Genomic DNA, 21,771 nt, shown 5'->3' with positions numbered 1-21,771 from the left:
ATCTGGGCACATGTGCACATCTATTGTAGACACAGATGCTTTTTACCCCCCATGAGATGGGGCCCTGTGGAGCTTCTCCCATTAGCAAATGGCACCAGGTAGATCCAGCTGTGCTTTCCCAGCACCAGGGACCCTGCTCCAGCTCTGGGGCTTCTCTTACTGCCAGCCTGTCCTCCCCATCTCCTGCCAGGGCAGCTCTGCTCATGTGTTCTGGGATGGGGATGGGTCTTTAAATGCTTTCAAATGCCTCCCCACATCCTCTGCCACTGCAGAGGTTGGCCTTGGCTCTCTGGTGAGGGCTGTTCTGCAGGCTGGTACAAAAAGGACGTTGGGTTTTTCTCCACAGCAACTGCAAGATCCCCCAGACAGGTCTTCAGAGTAGCCTCTTCTTCTCTGCCTGGCTCTTCAGGGGCAGGCAGGCATGGAAGGGACACCAACCCCGCTCCTCCAGCAGACAGGGGACAGCGAAGGGGCTGCACAGCCAGTTCCTGCAGCTTTCCAGAACACACAGATCAAGCCCTTGTGTCTGTCACCACAACCTCTTCCCAGCCCACACACCTGGTGGAGCAGAGCCTCCAGATTTGGAAAGGGCACATGAGCTTGGCCAGGCACCAGTGCCAGGAACAGTCAACCCCTGCCTGCCGGGGATAGGGGATGCCCCATGTTCTCCACAGGGCTCTATGACTCCGTCTGGAGCAGGTGTGGTAGAGAGCTCAAGGACTGCTGGGTGTAGCCTGGACCAGACAAAGAAGGGAGGGAGGTGGGGGACGGCGGTGGCTGGGCCATCACAGAAGGTCAGTCCTGCATCTTCTGCCTGGCAAGGCCCTGCTTGCCCAGTCTGTCCCTGGGCTCCTGGTCAGGGAAGGTCACCACAGTGCTCCCAAGGTCTGTGCCAGCGTGGAGCCCTGCCAAGGAGCATGGATGTGCTTGCAGACACCATGCTTGCAGTGGGGAGGCAGGCTGGAGAGCCCCCAAAGCCTATCTGCAATCAGGAGCATGCACACTAGTGATACCCACTGGCCAGGGAGCAGGTGAGAGCTCCCAAACACCAGAACCTCCTGCCTGGGTTTGCAGGTGCAGACCCGAGTGGAAGCCCCAGCTGCCATGTCTGTGCGGTCTTGGGAACCCTGCGTGGGTGGCACTGAGCCCCCCAGCCCTCCAGGGGGGACGCTCACCTTGGGGACAGCAGCGATGCTCTGCACCGTTCCCAGCACACAGCAGAAGCAGGAGAGGAGCATCTGAGGGCAGATTTAACTGCAAAAGGTGCCGGCACCGCTCTGTGCGGCCTTATGACAGACTGGTCATTTTACACTTAGCTTTGAGTAGTAATAGCAGCTCCAGGGTCTCCAGCATCCATAAGGCATTTGGTTTAAGCCAGCATGCTCTCACGACCAGCCAGCGCCATCGTCAAGAGAGGATTACCAATTAGCATGGTGGCAAAATGATCGACCACACCAACTGGGCAGTCTCACGGGCTGCAACCAAGCCCAAATAAATATACTGTAAAGTCAACTGGAATCCTGTCACACAGCGAGATGACTCTCCGTGTGCTGGTGACAGCGGGCTGATGTGTAGGCATTAGGTTGGAGCTTCTGAATTATCAGAAGGTAGGACAGTACTTGCTGGCAGAGGGAGAGGACAAAACCACTGCCTGCAAGGAGAAACCAGACAAATTCGAAATAGGGAAGATGATACATTTCCCCCAAGGTGATCAACCACAGCAGCAGACGGTCAGGGAAGTGGGAAAGTCTGCACACTTTGACACACTCTTGGGTTCAAACTTGGTGCTGCTCTGGAAGATGCAATACTTCACCAAGGTCTCCGCAGGCAGAGCAGGCTGGAATGAAAACACAGCCCCTGCCACATCAGAATTGGATCTGAAGAGACCTGCAGTTCTCCCCAACTTCAATCCTTGGATTTACAAATGCCCAACAGCGTCACTGTAGAGCATAGTCCTCTGGAAGAAGAGAGGCTGGACACACCTCTGCCATCAGGCAGCTCCTGAAATCCTGGCAGCAAGGAGCCAGCAGGGGCAGCAAGGCCATTTCTTGACAGGGTTTCAAAGCATCCCACCAGATTGTCAGTCTGGGAAGAGGGGCAGGCCAGAAAGAGGGGGAGACCTCAAAACAAATCCTATGCATGAGGAGAGAGGATGGGGATGGGATCCTTTGGTCTTTGTGGGGTTACTGGAAGAAAAAGCCCAGGAAAACATCAGGTCTTGAGTGGCTGTGGACGGTGGTGGGCTGGCAGTACAATGCCAGACATCTCACAGTGATCCAAGACAAAGCAACCACGGAGGTAGGAGCCTCCGAGCAGCTCCTACAGCAGGACCTCCAAAGGACACAGCCTGTCTGGAGATCAGCACGCTGGAGATGGGGCCAGCTGCCAGCACGCTGCCCCAGCATTGCCTGCAGATGCTGCAGGTAACAGCTTCCCAGCAGCCAGGATGGGTGGTGGTTGCTGTCACAGCGCACCCCATGGAAGTGCAGCACAGTTGTACTTTTCTCTCCAAGTGAGCACAAATGTGCTGTGTCCAGTCCAAGTAGCCTTGGAAGAGTCTCTCAGAGACACTTAATTCCCTACCCACCCAGCAGGACCACCTCTACCTGCCCTCCAGGAGCAATACACTTGTTGAGTCCTTGCAAGCCCTCCAAGCAACAGCGGCTCCCGAGTGACCTTCCAGTGCTTCCCTCTGCTCTTAGAAAGATTTCCTACTGACTAACCTGGATCCTTTTCCATGATTTCCTCCCATTACTGTTTGTCCCACTTGAGGAGAACGGAAAAGCGGTTTTTACCTACAACTGTGGCATTACTTTTTACACATCCCAAGACTCATGCAGCTCCTCAGGCTCCCATCAGCCATTCCCTCCTCATCGTGTGTCATCTTCCTAGATGCTTTTCTCTGTGCTCTCTGGTCTGTATCTACAGAAATGTGCCCCAAACTGGGCACAGTGCTCAAGTGGAGGTCCCCCCAACACCTCCCTGAACCTCACACACAGATCCCATTCACCAATCCTGCCATCATGTTCAAAACCCCTGTTAAAAGGTCACAGCTCCCAAAAGTGGCATCGGCAAAAGTTGCAAATGCTTTCTGATAACCTCGAATATGTTTTCAAGACAAAAAGCAGGGAAGAAAATGCTGCTTGTGAGATGCGATGCGTCTCAGCAGGCTCTGCATGTCAAGGTGAGACCCATGAGGAGCAGAACCTGCCTGAGAATGAGCTGCAGCCTCCTCCCCACTCCATCCCTGCAAGACCCATGCGTGGACTGAGCTGCTATCGGAGGGGGCTGATGGCTCAGCACCCAGACATGCCAGGAACCCATCCCAGGCTGTGGCAAGGGCAGGACGGTCACAGCTCTGGCAGCTGCCTGGGTGGGTGTCCCTGCACAGCCACCGGGCCAGCACGCGTGGTCAAAGGTCTCGTCATTGCAGAAATCAAGCAGAAAGCGACTTTGCCAGCCCCTCCTTGCTACTGACGCACCCTCTGGGTAGGTGCTGGGGGGCGTATCTCCAACAGGGGCACTGAGTGCATCGAGGACATCAGGGTTTCTCCCTGAAGGGCCGCAGCAGGCTGAGGAGCATGCTGGGCTCCTGCTGCTCCCAACAGGCGCATATACACACAGGGCATGGCACCAGCCCTGCCTGCCCACCGCCAGCAGTGACATGAGTGCCAGCCTCGTGCGCCAGCTCACGGCCCCCGTCACGCCGACGCAAACCGTCCCTGCGTGCCACCGAGCCAGTGGGCACGGGAACACTCCTGCCACTGCAACCACCGCCCCGAGGGGCTGCGGGAGGCAGCATGGCAGGTCCAGACGCTATCACAAGCACATTGCTCAGAGCCAAACCCCGGCAGCTGCCTGCTTCCCTGGGCAGGGGCTTCCTCCCACCGCCCCGGGGCAAGGCAGCCAGCTCAGCCCATCCCCGCCATAGAGAACCCATCGCACGGCAGGCAAACAGGTCGGAAAACATCCACTTAATGCTCTAATTTGTCTGTCACCCAAGTGTGACAGCGGCAGCAGCCCCAAGCGCCCCACGCTGGCTTCGGCAAGGAAGGGGGGGTGGCAGCTGGAGGCTGCCCTGCAGAGGAGGGCACTGCCCTGGGGATGGTGTGAACCCAGAACTAAAGGAGAATGTTTTGTTTTCAACTTCCACGGAAACAGATGGAGAAACTCGATATTCAACTAAAAGGAAAAAAACGTTGTCAACAGAAAGCTAAAAATAGGTTTAAATTGAATTAAAAAGAGAAAGAGAGAGAACAGAAAGTGAATGAATAAGAAACTAAAACACACCTGTGCCAGGAGTTGCATAAATGAATCAACAATATCAGGATGATCCCTGGGCCCTAAAATATAATAAAGATGTAACTTAAGAGAAAAATCATACAAACAGCAACTCAACATCATATAGTTATGTGATACAGAAAGAATTTACAAGTGAAAACAGGAGTGTAAGGGAGGAGGGGTGTGTGGGGAAGGGGATGGGCAACATGAGCAGCTTGAAGCAGGTTAAAGAAACAAAACATACAAAAAATCATGAAACTTGGAGAACCCAAGAACAGAAAGAAACTGCAAAGGAAAGGGTCTGAAGCCCCAGGGTCTCCAGCTAGCACCTGGGTGCTGCAGAGCCAAGGAGGAGATCTTCATGTCCTTGGGGAGGAAGAGGAGGAGGAGGAGCAGGGGCTAGCTGGGCACCATCTCCCCAAGGAGAATTAGGGCTTTTGCACTGTGGGGACTGAGCGGGTGTCTTCAGAGCACCATTTGGTCCTGGAAGATAACTGCAAGTGAACGACAACACCTCAGCAAACGCTTGACAGGCCCAGCCGGGCTCAGGCGTGCACATGCTTGTCACCAGCACCAGCTGCTCAGGAGCCCCTGGCACAGTCGCCCTCCCGCCCCGTTCCCAGATGCTCTCCGAGACCCTGAGTCCAGGATCCTCCCAGAGGTCTCCTCCAGCATCACCCTTCTGGGAGAGACCAGCTTGGTGCCCAGAGATCTCCATGCCAGCACCACTTGCCCTACCTTGGCATCTGTGCACAGACGTGTCTCGGCCCCTGCGGGGTCACGCGTCACCCCGTCTCCTGCCACCTGTGGGCTCAGGCTCAGCAGAAGGAGCTCACCCTGCCCAGGGCTGGCCACCCACCGAAGGGGACCCAAGGGGTGGGTGGGAGCACGCAGTCCTGGGCACACAGCGAGCTGGACGGCTGCTTGCCTGAGCAAAGCTCACATCCAAGCGTTGGCACAGCTCGGGCTCTGTCCCCTCCCCTTTCCTCCTGCAGACATGCCCGCTGCTGCCCGGAGGCATCGCCGCCTCCCCGGGCACCGAGCCAAGAGGGTTTCAGCGTAGACGCATCCACACGCCGCTGGCAGAAGCAGGGACCTGATCTCCAGATAAGCTCAGCTCACTTGCCAGTGACACCTTAGCGCAGCGGGATTTGCTTGGACCATGGTGTGATGATGAAGCTGGGGTCCTCACGCCTCCCCCACCTCTCTAGAGAGCTCTGAGCCTTGTACTGGGGGGTGGCATCACCCTACCTGGCACCCAGCTGTGAGCAAAGGACAAGACCCCTTGGGGACCGCATACGAAGGTGCTGAAGAACCAGAGCCAGCGGCTCCAAGGTACATTTGTCCCTGTCATGGGGTAAGTCACCAAGAGGCTGAGTGAAGCCATGGTGTGGAGGACCCTGTCCTAACCCCATTTGCTTTTTGTAGGGCGGGCAGCAAGCCGAAGAGGGGCCCCTGCCCTGCGGGAGGATGCCAGCATCCTCAGCATCACAGTGGTGACTCGGTGGCCAGCAGTGACTCTGAAAAGGTCAGTTCCCAGATGCTCACATACACATCCTCCTGCTCGTGCGAGGGCTTGAGTCCTGGCCACTATGAGCACCACTGGCCCCAGGAGGAGCCCCAGGATCTCCCGGGGAGCACAGCCTCCCTGCTAAGTGGGACTGGAGCTCTGGCTCAACCCCTGCAGCACGCGACGCCCAGCCCTGCTGCAGAAACAGAGCTGTCACAGCAGTCCAGTCTTGCCCAGGGGTTCCCTGCTTCTGCTGCCCTGCAGGGAAGGTACCCACCTTCCAGGGGTTGGGATGAATCCGAGAAACAGAGATGGCCCCATTAGCTTAGCTAGGAGTGAAAACAGCCATTCCTGGTAAGACGCCTCCAAGACTCCATGCATGCAACAGCCTGACAACAGCCCCAGTGCGAAGGAGAGTTAATCCCACGTACCTTGCTGGAAGAGGGTCAGCGTGACTGAGGTAACGAGCAAGAAGAGGGCCTTGATGGGAGGGAAGTGGGCAGGCTCGTGGGCAAAGATGTGAACCAGCTGCAAGAGAGAGAGAAGGACTGACGCTGCTGCTGGCCCTGCATGCCTCTGGCCTCCTGGGAGAGCGGCAGCCCCTGCCCCGAGCGTGGCTCCGTACCTGCCGGGTGAGGTCGATGGCAGAGGCCTGGGGGATGGTGCTGTACATCTGCCCCAGCATCTCGCACAGCTGAGGCACCATGGGGGCAAAATCATCCAGGAGGGTCTTCACAGACTTCTCAAAGATGGCACAGACAGACTGCGGGAGAAGAGGGCCCATGTGAGCAATGGGTGTCAGGAGACCTCTCCTGGGGGGACAGGACTTGACAGACGGGTCCCAAGGGAAGGAAGAGCTGGCAATGAGGATGGGGACCAGCCAGGCAGAGGGCTCAGACCTGCTCTGGTACTGGCACCCTGCCCTGCAGCACAGGATGCTCCCTGACACCAGGAAACACCCTTCCCACTGCTCCTGGAGCGTCAGGGGAAGAGTGTCTGGTGGGATGCTGCACCTGGGCATTACTGGACTAAGTGAACAGGAGAAAAGCCAGATGACATAGTTCCAGGTCAGAGCAGAGCTCCCCCATTAAGGAACACAAGGGTTCAGTAGATCCCATCTCCTTGCTGATAGCAGGGCCTCTCTAACTGGAGAGGAGAAGAGCTGATGAAGGTACAAGACAGACAAGAATGGCTGGATGCTGCTCGTGACAGCAAGCAGCACGGATCTGGACAACCCAGCAAGGCATCCCTCTTACAGGGAAGTGGAATTGCCTACAACAGGATAGCAGCATCACCCAGAGACCGTTCTTTGCTGTCCCCAGTTCAAGGCAGCAAGGACAGGCAGAGCCGCAGGCAGTACTGAGGAGGAGTCTGGTTACCTCCACCACCTGGGCATCATTCAGCCACTTGCTGAGGACCTTCTGTATGAGCTGGAAGACTTGCTGCAGAACCACCACCACCTGCAAGGAAAAAGAGGCACTGAAGAGAATTGGCCCTCACAGCACCAGGGAGGGGAGATTCAAGATTAAGCATGCCCTGGACTCAAACTTTCAGGCACCACTGTCCCCTCCCCTCTCCAAAGCTGGGCAGCTTTCTTCCCTGCTGAGGCAGCCTGGCACAGCTCACAGCTGCCAGGCAGCGCCCGGGCCATCCTCCAGAGCAGCACCCAGCCAAGAAGGATCCTGCAGGTCACCTCTGCCCACCTCAGGAGTGGTGAGATGAGCTGAAGGAGTTCTTTTAGCTGGAATGTACCAGCACTACCCTCTTCATGGTACACACTACCTTCCCCATTAACCCCTCCTCTCCTGGCACTGGTGGTGAATAGCGAGGCTTTGGCCAGGTTGTGGCAAAGAGCATAGAGCTACCGTGCTACTCACTGGGTTGGGTCCTTGCTGCACTGGCTGTTTCTTGACCTCGGTGCTTTCATGGTCATCATCGTGGTGGCTGATGTCTAGGGTGGTGAAGAGGTTGGAGAGCAGGCCCAGGATGTGGATGATGGCCAGCTTGTTGGAGGGATTGGGCTGCCAGGGAAAGTAAAGTCAAAGCGTGACACAGACTGCGCAGCTCAACCACAGTCATGCTTTTGGGATCTTGAGGAACAAGAACTGCAGAGGCAAAGTGCTAGAGAGGAGTTCCCTGTACTGCGTGCTCTCTCGAGCCCACATTCAAGAGTGCTGCTTCAACACATCAGCCCAGGGCTACAGCCAGCGGGAGAAGCCACTTCTGGATGGAGGTAGCATGAGGGCACTCACCGTTTCGTCAGCCAGCTTTTCCAGCTGCTGGATGTAGGGGGTGATCAGGGAGTGCAGGTTCTTCAGGATCTCCTCCACTTGCAGTGCAGAAAGCAGGAAACCAAGAGCCTGCATCAGCCACATGCATTGGCTCGTCTGGGACAGAGAGGAGACAAAATGGGGCAGGTCAGTGCCCAACCTGCCATCCTACCACACACACACTAGTTAAGACAGCTGCCAGGGGCCCAGACAGCAAAGCCAGGACCCCAGAGTGCTGCAGCGCCTGAGCTGCTCTATCTGGGACACTCTCAGTGCATCTCATCGCAGGAGAGGGAGGAGCTCCCTACCAGCATGGCAGAACCCAGGGAACAGGCACTCTGCCACCAGCACCTGTCCTCTTCCCAGCAACCCCCCAAGGCAAGACCAGTTGGTGCCCAAGAGATCTCCGTGCTGGCACTACTCACCCTACCTCAGCTCACCATCCTTTGGTGACCTGTCTCAGCCCCTATGGGGTCAAAGTGTCCCACCCTCTCCTGGTCGCAGGCACAGCCTGGGCTCTGTCCCCACACTAATCTCGCTTCTTTCTCCTCTTGAAGACATGCCTGCTGTCTCAGCGTCCTTGGGCTTGGAGGGACTGGGAACTGCTAGAGTTAAGTCTCCTCAGGGGCTTCCCTCTCTATGGGAATGTACCCCCTGAGTTTGACCCCATCCCACATGCGGTGGGAGCCCAGCAGCGCAGTGAGAGGCAGCCAGCAGGTACTCCCGACCCTGCACAAGCTGGCTGTAGTGCTGAGCTCTTCTCCGGGGACAGCCCAACTGGCAATGGCACTCCTCGAGTTTTGATCTAAGGACAACTAGGGGGTATGGGGGCAAGCAGCACCAGGCAGAAGTCTGAGCCCACCCCTCTTACCTTGTGAATCTGCTTCATCAACACCTCCTGCCGAAGGGAAGGGGAGAGAGAAAGAGGAGGGTGAGTGCTGTAGAAAGAGCCTGCCCTTCCAGGAGGCAGGACTGATGCAGGAGGTTAAGACAACCAACACCAGCGTGGGCGCAGACAAGCAGCACGCACTCCCCACAACCGCACAACCTGCCACAGGCAGGGAGCAAAATCCTTGTCCCCTGGTAAGCTCTTCCTCGAGCCAGCCCACGCAGCCACCCAGCAAGCGGAGCCCCTGGCTTGGACCAACCTCAGCCAGGGCTTCCTTACTCCAGTTCGGAGTCCCCCAGGCTTTAAAAGCAGAGACTCATGCCCTCCACCCACCAGCCCCTCTCTGCTCCCATGGACATCCTGGCAGCTCACTGAAGCCCAGCCCCTCCTCCTAGTGCCTCGGGACGCTGAGCCCCATCTGCCTCAAATCTTGAGAGCCAAGAAAGACCATGGGACAACCTGCTCAAGCACTGCAGGGACCAGCTCAGTCTCCATGGAGAGGCTTGAACACCAGGATGCCCTCCAAGACGCTCAGCAGCAGCACCAGCTCCCTGGCAGGTGCAGAACTGGCAGGATGCCGTCCCCAGCAAGGCAAACAAAACCCTGGGGAAAGGATGGACACCCAAGTGCAACCCCAGTGGATCCCTTGGCAGTCGTATCTGCCGCTGCCTGCCATTTCTGCACTCACAGCAGGACACAGGGCCTGCCACCTGCGTCCACTGGCCTAGGTGCAGGACAGATAACAAGTCCCCGATGCCAAGCAAGATGCCCTGAGCTGCTGCTTTGCGTCTCCCTGCCCTGATCCTTGGAGAGGAAAGGGTGAGCACATCCCAGGTCACCACCACATGTCCATCTGCATCCAGCTCCTACCTGTGACACAGCGACAATGTTGGCAGCATAGGGTGGCAGGTCGTACTTGCACTCCCGGCAGATCTTCTTCAGGGTGGAGACGCTGGAGATGGAGAGCTCAGGGTTGCCCAAGGCTTGGAGCACCAGCGGCAGCACATTGTTAATCATGACAGGGTGATCAGCCAGCCACTCCGACAGGGCCCCTGCGCACACAGATGGGATCAGACTGCAGGACTGCGCCACAGGCTCTTGCTCCCCACACCCTGGGGTGCTCAGCGTTGCTTTTCACTCCTGCTATTGCTGAGCAGGAGGGGTCTCAGAGCGGGTCCCCCCTCCCCAGCCCAGCCTGCACGCGAGCAAAGGCCTCACCGATAGTGAACATGACGGTGTCGGCAAGCTGCACGTTGCTGATGCTGATCCGGGGAATGAGGCCGATGAGCCCCGGCACCACGTCAGAGTAGTTCACGTCGATGGTCTCGGCAATGGACTGGAAGCCATAGAGCAAGGCCTCCGTGTGCTGTGAGGGTGGGAGAGGCACCATCAGAGCCGTGCACTGACCCGATGCCCACCCCAGCCCCAGGCACTAGCTCAGACCTCATCACAGTGGCAAAGAGGCTGGTGCCTGGGCAGTGCTAAGGACAGGGAGGCAGAAGAAGACCTGTTCCTCCTCCTGGCAGACCCCAGAAAGCCTGCATGTATGCTGTCCTTGTCTTTATCACATCCCTTTCATCTCAACACTCTGTGGCGAGGATAGGTTCCTGAGGGGCTAGTAGCCATCAGCCTGGTTCCTGGGTCCCCTCGCTCACCTGCCATGTGGATGGCTGCTCCGTGTTGGTCAGGAGACGTCCCAGTTTGTCATAGAGGCTGCTCAGGAGCTCAGCGCCCAGCATCTCATACACGTACATCAGTGTGTCAGAGATGTCCACCCTGCAGAGAACATGGAGGGTCTCCAAACGCTGTCCCCATCCCCTGCAGAGCACTCCACACATGGACACGTTACTTCCCCTCCCACTGCCAGGCAGGGCGCAGGTGCTGCCTGCATAAGGACACTGTCCCAGCCCAATGCGGAGTGCTACCAGGGCTTCCCAGGCAGGGCAAACAGTGCCATTCCAAAACACCAGCTTGTTTCCATATTACCCCCATAGACAAAACAGCTCTTGGTGGAAGGAATCTTCCATGTCCCTCCCTGGAGAGCCAAGGAGGGACACGGAGGAGATTCCTTCCACCAAGCGTAGTTCCTTCCACCACCCCATGGCTCTCAGGCTCCAGGGAGGCAGGATGCTGCCTGCGTCCTTGCCTGCCTGACGAGCAAACCCAAATCTCCCAGCTGTACCTGTATATCCGAAACTGCTCCTTCTCATCTGAAGACCAGAAGCCATATTCCTCATCGGAGGGGAACTGGGCTTTGTGCAGCAGCACATCCACCAGCTGAAAGTAGACAGGCCTGTAGACCTGCTGGTACACCGCCTGCTTGTCCGGCTCGAAGGAGAGGATGTCGTCCTGGTGGCAGGAAGAAAAATACATCAGGTATTGCAGGGGAAAGAAAATGGAGCCAGCATGCCTGCTGCATGGGGGGCTCAGGGGCATCTCCCAGGGCTGGTGGGACCTGTCACACTTCAGAGGTTGCATCTCCAGCTCCCCAAAGTCCACCTGATGCCAAGCCCTTCTGCAGTGGCAGCATTATCTGGAGGCAAGATGCCAGAAGCCCCAGCCGCTGGGTGGAACCTTGGGTATTTGAGGACAGCACAGTTCCAGCGGGGTGGCACTGCCCTGCCGTGTCCTAGCCTCGAGAGCGCATAAGCCTCAGACCCTGCGAGGCAGGCTGGGATGGGTGCCCGGGGAGCACAGCGCTCTCCTGCCTGCGCCCCTCTCCTCAGATCCACCTGGAGAAGCAGCGAGGGGAGGTGGGAGCCTCGGCCCAGCCCCAGGCAGTGGAGGAGCTGCCGGCACGGCGCCGCCATCGCCCCCCTCCCTGCCCACGCTTAGCCACGCCGCATCGGATTGCGGAGGAATGGAGCTGGGGGGATGAACGGGGGGCTAAAAATAGAGCACGACGTGGCAAGGCTGCTGTCGGCGCAGGGAATGCTTTCCCTGGGAGATAGTCCCCATGCTGGGCAGCCACTAGCAGCCCCCAGCCCTCTCTTTCCTCCTCCAAGAGACCACGACTGCCATGGCAGCGGGGTCTAGCCCGCAGAAAGCCGACACGCACTCTGCTCCCTGCCTGCTGCCGGCGCAGCCGTGCAGTAAGGAGCTAAACAACCAGGTCTGCTGCTGGAAAAAAAAATAAATTAGCATATGAAGTTTTAATTAGTTATGTTAACGAGGCCCTTAAAGGCTGGCTCAGAATTCCAAGTAAGACTGGGGGTGGAAAAAGCAAGCCACGGGGCTAGCATTTCTGAGGTATGTGCCCTGTGGCGGCTGTGAGTGCAGGGCAAGGAGTGGGGGGCATCAGAAATCCCTGGGGACCAAAGGCAGCCAGGCCAGACCGCAATCCCCATGCACCGGTGCCTCCGTCCCTGGCCTGGAGCGCAGGATCCCGGCAGGCTGCCCCACCATGGCCACTGACCTGCAGCGTGTACCAGAAGGTGAGCGTCAAGGAGCTGGTGGTTTCGTTGACGGGGTAGTGCCCGGGGATGCCAGTGCAGAACATGATCATGTTGACCAGGGCCAGGAAGCTCTGCCAGTGCTCCACCTGGTCCAGGAGGGCCCTGGGGAGCAGAGAGCACAGTCAGGGTGGCATCACCGCTGTGAGCCTGGCTCCTCTGCCCTGACACACATCACTGGGTGCCGGACAGGCCCTGGATGAAGCCGCACATGGGGAACAGTGGGCTGCTCCAAGCTTATTCCCACTCCTGGGGACCATCCCCAGCACTCACCGGGAGTGGTTCTCCCCCAAGGCCACAGCAATGCGGCAGATCCCATGCGACGTCTCCATGTCCCCGCTCTGGACTGCCTGGCGCAGCTGCTCTTGGAGCCCCAGCACAGGGGGAATGAGCTTCAGGAGGGTGTTCACGTACCTGCAAGCACAGCCTGAATCAGTGCCGGGCATCGCCTCACCGGCACCGGCTGCCATGGCCTCCATCCCTCCTGATGCTTTCCCAGGACTCCTGCACGGCTTTCCCTGCTGGAAGGCTGCTTTGTGCAACAGGGCATCCAGGAGCCTGTACCACTTACAGGGACTCTCCTCCCAGCCTGTGGCATCGGGATGAAAGCTGAAGTCCCAAGTACTACCTCAGCAGAGCCTCTGCAAGCGAAGAGAAGGGCTGAGCCAGCAGCCCTGTGTAAATTCCCCACTGCACCACGGTGTGGGCATCTGCCTCTGCCTGCCCGAACCTGCCGGCAGGGCTGCCAGCAGCCCCCAGCCAGCACTAAATTGTCACTGCCATGACCAGCTCCGAGGGAGCTGTGCCCACGTGCTGCAGCGTCGGCGGGGACGGGGAGCAGGAGAAAGGCAGCGGGGACAGACCTGCGGGCTCTTTTCACCATGCTTGCAGCCCGTGCTTCTCAGCTCTGCAGGAGGGCAGCCAGAACTGCCGGTGGGAAGCCTCACAACTCTCCAGCACGGGCACATCCGAATTGTGCTCTCTGGCTGGGATAAAGTGGCAAGCCACCCTTGGCAGCTCCTACCCAGGGAAGATGCTGGCCCCACAGCACGTCCCCCCTGGTCCCCCACCCTCCCGGGCTGCCGCAGCCCTGCGTGGCACAGCTCTCCCACATCACATCACGCACATCAGCCTCCCCTAAGCGCCGCTGCCTGGAAGTGATGGTAACCAAGGCAACGAGGAGGAGGCAGCCAAGGTGAAACGCAGCTCAGAGCCCCCGGAGAGAGGCCGTGCTGGAGGCTGACGAGCAGCCTGCCATTTCCCTGCCCGCCGAGGCGTGTTATCCGGAGCTGCAGCTATTCCGGGTGCTCCCCGCCTGCCCCGCCGCACGCAGGTGCGGGACCAAGGATGGTCGGAGCGGGAGCACACGTTGACGCCAGCTCTCCTGTGCCCACCGTGGGGAAGAGATGCAAGTGCTGAGAGTAAGGCAGCAGCATGTCCACCCTGGAGCAGCGCGCCGGCAGCTCTTGCTATGGCTGATGCAGGAGCAAACAAAGCCATCAATGCCACGAGCGTTGGGAGAGAGCCGCGCTGGTGGCGGCAGCTTCTAGGTCTGGGTCAGTGGGAGAAGACAGGGAATAGAGTGTCTCTGCCTCAGCATCCCCTCTGTGTGCTACTGGGGTTCACCCCCCCACCACCCCTCTTCCCCAGAGGAAATCATTGTGAAGGGGCCAGGTATTTGTGTGTAAGCGATTTTCAAGCCTCTGATGCCCCATGAATGACGCCCATGGCAGCGTGGGAGCGCTGTGATAACGGAGAATTTGGGAATTCACCAGCATCTCTCACAGGGAACCGATGCTGCAGTCAGGGTCAGCCCAAGGGAGTTCACAAAAGGCACAGGGGACCTTGCACTGCTCCAGCGTAGGGCAAAGCCATCCCTCCTCCACAGCACGGGGTTAACACGACCCTAGAGATGTTTTTGCAACTTTAGGTGTTTATGATAAGGATCATGCTTCTGCTGGTTACCTTAAAATACTCACAAGGCAGACGCCTAGACCTGAGATAGTTCTCTGGACTCCCTGCATAGCCAACAGAGAATTTGCTTCCGTGCTGCAACTCGTCCCGTGTTAGTGAAGACTTCTAGAAAAGGTTGGGTGCACCTGAGAGATTTGGGGTTGTTCAGCCTGGAGAAGAGAAGGCTCCAGGGAGACCTTATAGCCCCTTCCAGTACCTAAAGGGGGCCTATAGGAGAGATGGGGAGGGACTCTTTATCAGGGAGTGGAGCGATAGGACGAAGGGTCATGGTTTTAAACTAAAAGAGGGGAAATTTAGGTTAGATATTAGGAAGAAATTCTTTACTGTGAGGGTGGTGAGGCACTGGGACAGGTTGCCCAGAGAAGTTGTGGATGTCCCATCCCTGGAAGTGTTCAAGGCCAGGCTGGATGGGGCTTTGAGCAGCCTGGTCTAGTGGGAGGTGTCCCTGCCCATGGCAGGGGGGTTGGAACTGGATGATCTTTAAGGTCCCTTCCAACACAAACCATTCTGTGATTCTATGACCCATGTCCTGAGCACCACCTTTCTCTGCTCACCGCCTACGCAGACGTAAGGGTCCACAGTGAGGAGGGAGACTCCTGCTCTAGGTGTGTTGTTTTATCTGGTCGCCCAAGAGCCATGGCCAAGTCAGCCAGAGCCAGTCTCCTCTCCTTCACATCCAGCACACAGCCCCAGGCCACCCCACCTACTTGGTGCTGGTTCCCAGCCCTGAGCGACCAGCTGGCACCACAGCCCTGACTGGGCACAGAGTTTGTCGGGTCCCTTCTCAAATCCCAGTGAACTGCAGCCTCCACAGCTCCCTCCGTGGGACCAGCACCTCCTCTGCCCTTCCCACAGCCCTCCCCCAACCACACCATGGTGCAAGGGACAACCTGCAGAGGGGAGATATGGGCAGCTCACACAGAACGATCTCATCCTTCCTCATCTAAAATCTGAGCCACGTCCTGATGAAAAAACCCAACATACTAAAAACCTGTTTCTAATGAAGCTCTTGGAAAACTCCCCTAGTGCAATTCCTCTGGGCATTCAGCACCAGGTGCCAAGACCAGGAAGGGACAGGCTGGACACCAAGCAATCCCACCCAGACACCTGCGATCTGCCAGCTCCACCACTGCAGCGGCACCCTGCTGCTTTCAGAGAGGCAGCTTGGCGTCCGATGTCCATGCTCTGTAACTCTCACGGCAGGCACACACCATGTGGAAGTCCCTCTCCCCTCCAACACTACCTGCCAGGCTGCAGGAGCGCAGCCAAGTGCTGCGTGCCAGCTCTCCCCCTGCAGCACGCGCTGCTGAGCTCTCTGACCCGCTTAGCGGGGGGATAATCCTCAAACGAGACGGAAAATCCAGCCCAAGCCTCCTCTGCAAACGAGATGCAACAATATCTCCGTTCCTGCCTTCCCACGGCTCAGGACCTACCCACTGCCCCCACACACGGAGGTGCCCCAGTTCCAACTCCGGGCCAAGCCTCCAAGGTTTCTTCTCAGGTCACCGTATCCTAACAGAGGAGCAGCGTTTGGACTCTGGCAATGCCCGAGAGAACCCCTCCTCTGGGTGCAAAGGACTCCTACCCACCTGGAGGTAAGGAGATCAAACACTTCGCACCTACAAATCTCTGCTGCATCATCTCTAGTAACACCTCAGAGGCAGGAAAGCCACCCGCTGCTGCTCGCGGGCACGGAAATGGAAGCCACCAGCACAAGCGACTTACTCAAAAGTGAGGTAGTGCCACGGCCAGGTGATCCTTGCCCATGAGGTCCCTTCTCCACCTGGACACAGGTGGCTGCACCCAGGGTGAGGAGCTGCAGTGTGAGGGATGTCTTGCAAGGTGGTGCTCTCCTGGGAAGATGACCCCCAGGCTACCTAACCCTCAGCAGCAGAAGCCAAGCTCATGAGCCACTGAGCCTTCTGCTGACAGTAGAAGCACACCTGCATGATTGCCTCTGCAGCAATGTCAATGAAGCCAGCTGGGAGGGGGCGAGGAGGAAAGACACAGTGTCCGTAACACCCAGGGGAAGCCACGGGAAAGCGGGGTGCCCTGAGACCAACCCTCTCACGGAGCGATGCCCTACAAAGCTCTGGAGAGCACCATGTCAGCAGCCCAGTGCCGAGGATGCTCTGAGCCTGCGGCCAAGGGCAGCGGGGAGCCAGGCCCCTGCAGAAACAAAGACGAGAGACCGTGGAGGAAGAGAGAGGCTTAAAAGCAGCGGGGATTGCCCAGACTGTCGAGAAAAGAGACAGAAAGGTCAGGAGACTCCCTGGGGGCTCGGGGAAGAGCTGGATCCGCTGTGGCTGAGCAACAAAGCCAGAGGGGCGGGACAGCTGGCATCAAGGGAAGCAGGAGGAGGGACGCAGGATGGAGGACACAAGGAACAAAGGGGAAGAGAGAGCCCACCGGGGTCAGGAACCAGCAGCTCTGTGTGCTGCCCTACTCCTGAAGCCATCTTGGATCTCAGCACCAAGCACAGTCCTCCTCCTCCCTGGAGCAGCCGACACCACATGCCGCCTGGCAGGGTGGCCCTGTGACAATGCCACCGCTGTCCCCGCGCCCCAGGAGCGGGTGCTGCGCCAGGCTCGGACACTGGGCAGCCTTTCAGGCCGGCTGCCTGCCCCGTCCTGGCCACTGCCCGCACGCCTATGGACAGGAGGGTGCTCTGCCACGGCCAATGATGCCTCCAGGGACAGAAGGATGGGGAGCAAGGGCCCGTGACACTGTAAGGGAGCAGCCAGCATGGCAAAACTGAAAGAGGCCAGAAACTGCTCAGCAGGGTCAGCACAGGAGCAGAGAGGAAACTCTGCTGTGAGCCATGATTCCCACGAAAATTAACTTTGAAAGCTCAACAGAAAGCTTGAGCTTTTAATGCAACTGAAGAACAGCGCTGCAGAGGCAGGCTCCTGCACACAGGTGGGGAATCACAGCCAAGGGACTTATGAAACTCTAGGGAAACAGAAAGGAGGAAGGCAGAGAGTTCAACATTTCAGGACTGCAAGTCACCTTCTCTCATCTTCTCATTTTCTGTACCAATCCTGCTACAAGGGCTTGTGTTGGCCCACAGCCTTTGCCCGGTATGAGGAAAAGCTGCTTGTGGTCATATCCTGAACACCAGCAAATGAGATAACCCCTCTCCACACCCAGCAATGCATCAAAATCCTGACAGGTCCCTTTGCGCACTGGGACTTGCAATCCCCAGATGCAACCCCCTTGTCATTGAGGAGTTGGGGTCCTCCTTGAGCCAGGGACTGCGCTGGCTGGCCCTACTCTGAAGCCAAGGGGAGGAGTAGGGCTCACAACCGCAAGGGCAGCAGCATCCGCACCGCTGCGGAGGGTCAGAGCCTGCGCGATGCACAGCGATGCACAGGGATGCGCAGCAGCAGCGGCTCAGCTCAGCCTTCAAGGAAACCCTCCTCTCCGGGGGAAGGTTGCTAAGCAGCCAGGAGGGGATGTGGCCGCAGGAACCGGAGGAGATGTACTTTCCCTTCTGCGGGCTTCGGTCCTGAGAGCTGACAGCAGCTAGGACAACGCGGCCAAGCAGACGAGCTCGGAGCCCCTCAGCACTGCATCTGCAGGACCTGCCCCAGCCCCAGCTCCCAGCTCAGCTGCTCCAGGGGCAGCCACGGCCACAAAAAAAGGACGAGTCCTCGGCTGGCACAAGCTGTTGGAGCCAGGAGGAGGGAGAAGACTGACAGGTCTGGTTTTATTATCTCTGCATCAAACCAGCTCCTTGACTGGACCAGCAGCACGTGGCAGAGGAGGGTCTCGGAACTCCCCCGGCCGAAGCCGGGCAGCTGCTCCCCAGTTGGGCGCTGCAGGGTCTGACACGAGGAGCCCGAAGGGAGCAGCCTCCTCTGCGTGAGAGCAGGAGGGTGGTGACAGGCTGTGGCTGCTCAAGACTACGTGGTCCTCACAAATCAACCACAGTGCAAAGCCTTCCAGGACCAACTATGTGAAACCAGGAGACTCCAGCTGCTTTTAACATCTCCCACTTCCAAGCTCCGTCATCATCACCTCCAGGGTCGATGGTAGCTAGAAAAAGCATGAGGTTTTTCCTCCCCACCCATTTCCCTTACAATGCCCAGGAGCACCAGCTGGTGGCAAGCAATGCACGGGAGAGGCTGCCCTTACCTCTGGGCATCAGGCTGGGAAATGGCATTGACGACAGCCTCCACCGCAGTGTCGAAGAGCTCCGGGTCCTGCAGAGAGGTGAAAGCTGCCTGGATCAGGTTCTCACAGTCCATCAGCGGGATCTCCAGCTGCACCCAGCTGGAGAAGCACTTCAACACCTTCTGCTTGATGAAACCTGGGGAGTCCTGCTGCTGTAGCAGCTGCTCCAGCAAAGGGAAGACGGAGCCGCACTCCTGTGCCAGGACACTGCGTACCTGGCCCTTGCGGTACTGGGGCAGGCGACTGGTCTGAAACTCCTCGGGCAGCACCGTCAGCAGCTCCAGGAGTGCCAGACACCGCGCTCGCCCATCCACGTTGGAGTCCTCCGCCTGGAACATGCGCACCATGTCTGCCACGGCGCAGGGCCAAGCCTCCGGCATCATGCTGAGGGCCAGGGAGGCCAGTGCCACGCACAGCCGGGTCAGCACGATCTTGGAGCCGCTGGCGAAGCGAGTGATGTGGGTGAAGAGCTGCGACTTGAGGCTCTCGTACTGGTCGGCCGGGATGTCATTCCAGTAACGGGAGATTTTAATGTGGAGAGCGCTGGCACCAAAGTACTGGATCTCAGGCACCTTGTCCATGTTGAGAAGAAGCCAGCTGAAGTGCCACGCCTGGGGGGAGACCTGCGCCTGCATCAGCCATTTCTGAGCCAAGTTCTTGTTCTCGATGTTTGGGTCATAATACAGCTGATGGAGAGCCTGGAAAAGAGAGCGAAGCACCGTAGAGCAGCCGAGGAACACAGCCGCGGCCAGTCCCACCAGGGGAAGGCTCACCAGGAAGGCTCACCGGCACAGAGCCCAGTGCCCGGGCTGCCCGCCAGCCGCTGCCCTGCAAAGCCAGCCCCCCTCCCCGTGTCAGCCTGCCTTAGCTGGCCTCCCTCCTTGGGCTCGCAGCAAAGCGAGAGTGATCTGGCAGCGGACGAGGACCTGAAGAGCATTCTTCCCCTCCTCCTCTCACACAGCACTCTGGAAATCTCTTTTCCTTAGTCATCTCCCATCCTCGCACTCATGCCGAACCTGCCTGCTTCCCTGCTGATGTGCTGTCACCGGGGTGGGTGCGGGACCCCTCTGCAGCACAAGGGCTATAAGGGACACGGCACACCAGCACTCCTGCCTTCCACCTGCATCCGCTCTCAGAAAGGTGCTGTGGATGCACCGGCTCTCAGAAAGCACGCGTGGCCCAAAGCTTGTGTCTGGGAGCCCAAGAAACACAAGAGCCGCTGCAGATATCATCGTCTGTCAGGTTGTACAGAGCCCTGGAAACCCACAGTCACTAAGCTCAGGGATTAATCCCTCTGCGGTCCCTTTGAAGTATTCCCAAACCCGCCCAGCTACAGCTGCGCCAGGAGAGCTGGCATCTAACCCTGCCTCTGCCACTGCCTCCTGGGACAGCCCAGGGCTGCTCACTCCATCTCCACGTAAGGAGAAGGAGAACATCCCTTACCTGCTCCGACAGCTTTGGCAGATCTAGTTACTGCTTTGCAGAGCTCAGATCTACGTGAACAGCCTCACGCAAGCTGCAAGGCTTTATTTGCAGAAGAATATTATATAGATCTTAAGGGCAACATGAATTAGTTACTTCTCCTGAGTGGCTGCAACTGGTAACCAGAGATGCCCTCGCACACAGCGGGGAAGAGTAACTACCCCTTGCCTGAACGTCACCTTCCAGCAGCAAGGTTTTCCGCCTGGCACAGTGCATTTTATTTCAAATCGCTGACTGCACATGCCAGGAGCAAGGAAAAGCAATGGCATTTGTCTGGCGATCAGGCACCCGTCACGCCCCCCCATCAAATAGGAGGACGATTTCAGCAGGTGCAGAGGATTTTTTGTGTCCCCATCCTGGCTCCAGGTCTCAAATATCATCCTCCTCCTCCTCCCCCCTCAAAGGCTCTATGAAATTCTTGTGTGGCTCTTGTACCCAGGAGAGGATTTAAACCCTATTTTTAAGTGTGCAGAGCTGGCAGCCTGGGGCACAGGAACAAGCTTCCCAAGCAAGCGCTTGTGTCTCCTGCTGCTTCCCAGCACAAGACCAAAGAGCAGGACAAAATGGCAGGAACCTCACAGAGATGGCATTGCCTGGGCCATCATTTGAAACGCCTCTGTTCAAGACTTTGTGGCGGGGGGAAACGAGGATAACCTCTTTGTGAGGAAGAAAGAGGTTATGAAGTACGTCGCAGGAGACAGAGCCAGCCGACACGGGCTGCAGAGGGACAGGCGGCTGTCCCACTAAAAGATGTATCCTGACATAGAAAAGGCTAACCCTAGATAAGCAGGACACGGGGAGAGAGAAATTTGTCCCGACGAAGTGGCCAAGGGGAGCCCACAAGTTGTCACAGCTACCTGAAACCTTGCTCTGTTCTCGGTTATCTCAGACTCTCGCTGAAGCGCCGCTCAGGCGCTGGGGCAGAGGGAAGCACCGTCATCCCCTCCCATCAAAGAAACAACTGACTGCGCTATGGAGCAGTAGCTGCAGATGTGCTAAAAGCTCGACCGCTCCTGGGGGCAGGAACCCGGCTCCTTCCCCTGCTCTTCTGCTGAAGACTGAGTCGTCCTGCAGCAGGGCTGGAGCTCGAGCTCCCAACTATCTCTTCCGTTTACCGGCACAGTCTCTTATTTGCTCTCATCAGCTTATTTTCTTTCCAAAAGAAAGAAATCTCGCTTGAGATTCCCAGAGTCGGTGACAGCCCATTCTTCTCCTTCCCTGCTCTCTGGGCACACTGACAAGGTGCAAAGGCCAGCAGCGGTCCCCTCCGCCTGCTCTCCAGCCCAGGACCCCTCCCCATCTCCTCCCAGCCTCTCTGTTTACACTCCCACACATTCCCTAATTAATTGATTTCTTCTAATTTGAATAGTCTTCCTGCTAACATATAGAAAATTGTAGCGGGGGGCGGGGGATAAATCCCTATGCATCATATTTTAGGAGGCATAAGCTGTATACATGTGCCAGGAGCCCTAACCTCTAATCCAGTAGGAGATTTGCAAAGCATGGACCACACCACACGTGGAGGATGGACCTGGCACCCAGTGCTGGGTTTCCAACCCACAAGCTCCCCAGCTTCAGGGCTCCTACTTCATGGTCTCATGGTGGGGGATGCAGGGAAAGCGTGGCACCGCCCACACTCCGGGCACACGGAAGCGAGCCCCCGGTGCGGCGTTCGCATGGAGTGAGTGCCACGGGTGATGGGGAACGTGTCAGGGCAGCAGAGTGGGGGCTGGCGTA

At 57.8% G+C, this 21,771-nt stretch overlaps 1 protein-coding gene across 3 annotated transcripts in view; it reads right to left on the bottom strand.

Moving 5' to 3' along the window:
• Window positions 1–21,771, bottom strand: part of IPO13 (importin 13) — a 32,314-nt gene that overhangs the window by 3,414 nt on the left and 7,129 nt on the right. For 2 of the 3 annotated variants that reach the window (XM_074597385.1, XM_074597386.1), the window contains exons 2-15: window positions 18,514–19,250; window positions 12,676–12,816; window positions 12,366–12,507; window positions 11,133–11,299; window positions 10,606–10,726; window positions 10,169–10,316; window positions 9,821–10,002; window positions 8,933–8,959; window positions 8,044–8,178; window positions 7,669–7,812; window positions 7,171–7,251; window positions 6,417–6,554; window positions 6,223–6,319; window positions 4,291–4,343 (exon numbers count right to left, since the gene is read on the bottom strand). In XM_074597385.1, coding sequence (XP_074453486.1) covers window positions 4,291–4,343; window positions 6,223–6,319; window positions 6,417–6,554; window positions 7,171–7,251; window positions 7,669–7,812; window positions 8,044–8,178; window positions 8,933–8,959; window positions 9,821–10,002; window positions 10,169–10,316; window positions 10,606–10,726; window positions 11,133–11,299; window positions 12,366–12,507; window positions 12,676–12,816; window positions 18,514–19,250 — 2,313 coding nt within the window. The remainder of the gene's footprint in view (window positions 1–4,290; window positions 4,344–6,222; window positions 6,320–6,416; window positions 6,555–7,170; window positions 7,252–7,668; window positions 7,813–8,043; window positions 8,179–8,932; window positions 8,960–9,820; window positions 10,003–10,168; window positions 10,317–10,605; window positions 10,727–11,132; window positions 11,300–12,365; window positions 12,508–12,675; window positions 12,817–18,513; window positions 19,251–21,771) is intronic. The other variant, XR_012588664.1, reaches the window with a different exon arrangement.

This window comes from Larus michahellis, chromosome 8 (genome assembly GCF_964199755.1).
Source record: "Larus michahellis chromosome 8, bLarMic1.1, whole genome shotgun sequence".
NCBI classification, from domain to species: domain Eukaryota; kingdom Metazoa; phylum Chordata; class Aves; order Charadriiformes; family Laridae; genus Larus; species Larus michahellis.
The sequence above is the reverse complement of the archived record's forward strand: the minus strand, read 5'-3'. Positions and strand labels throughout refer to the sequence as shown.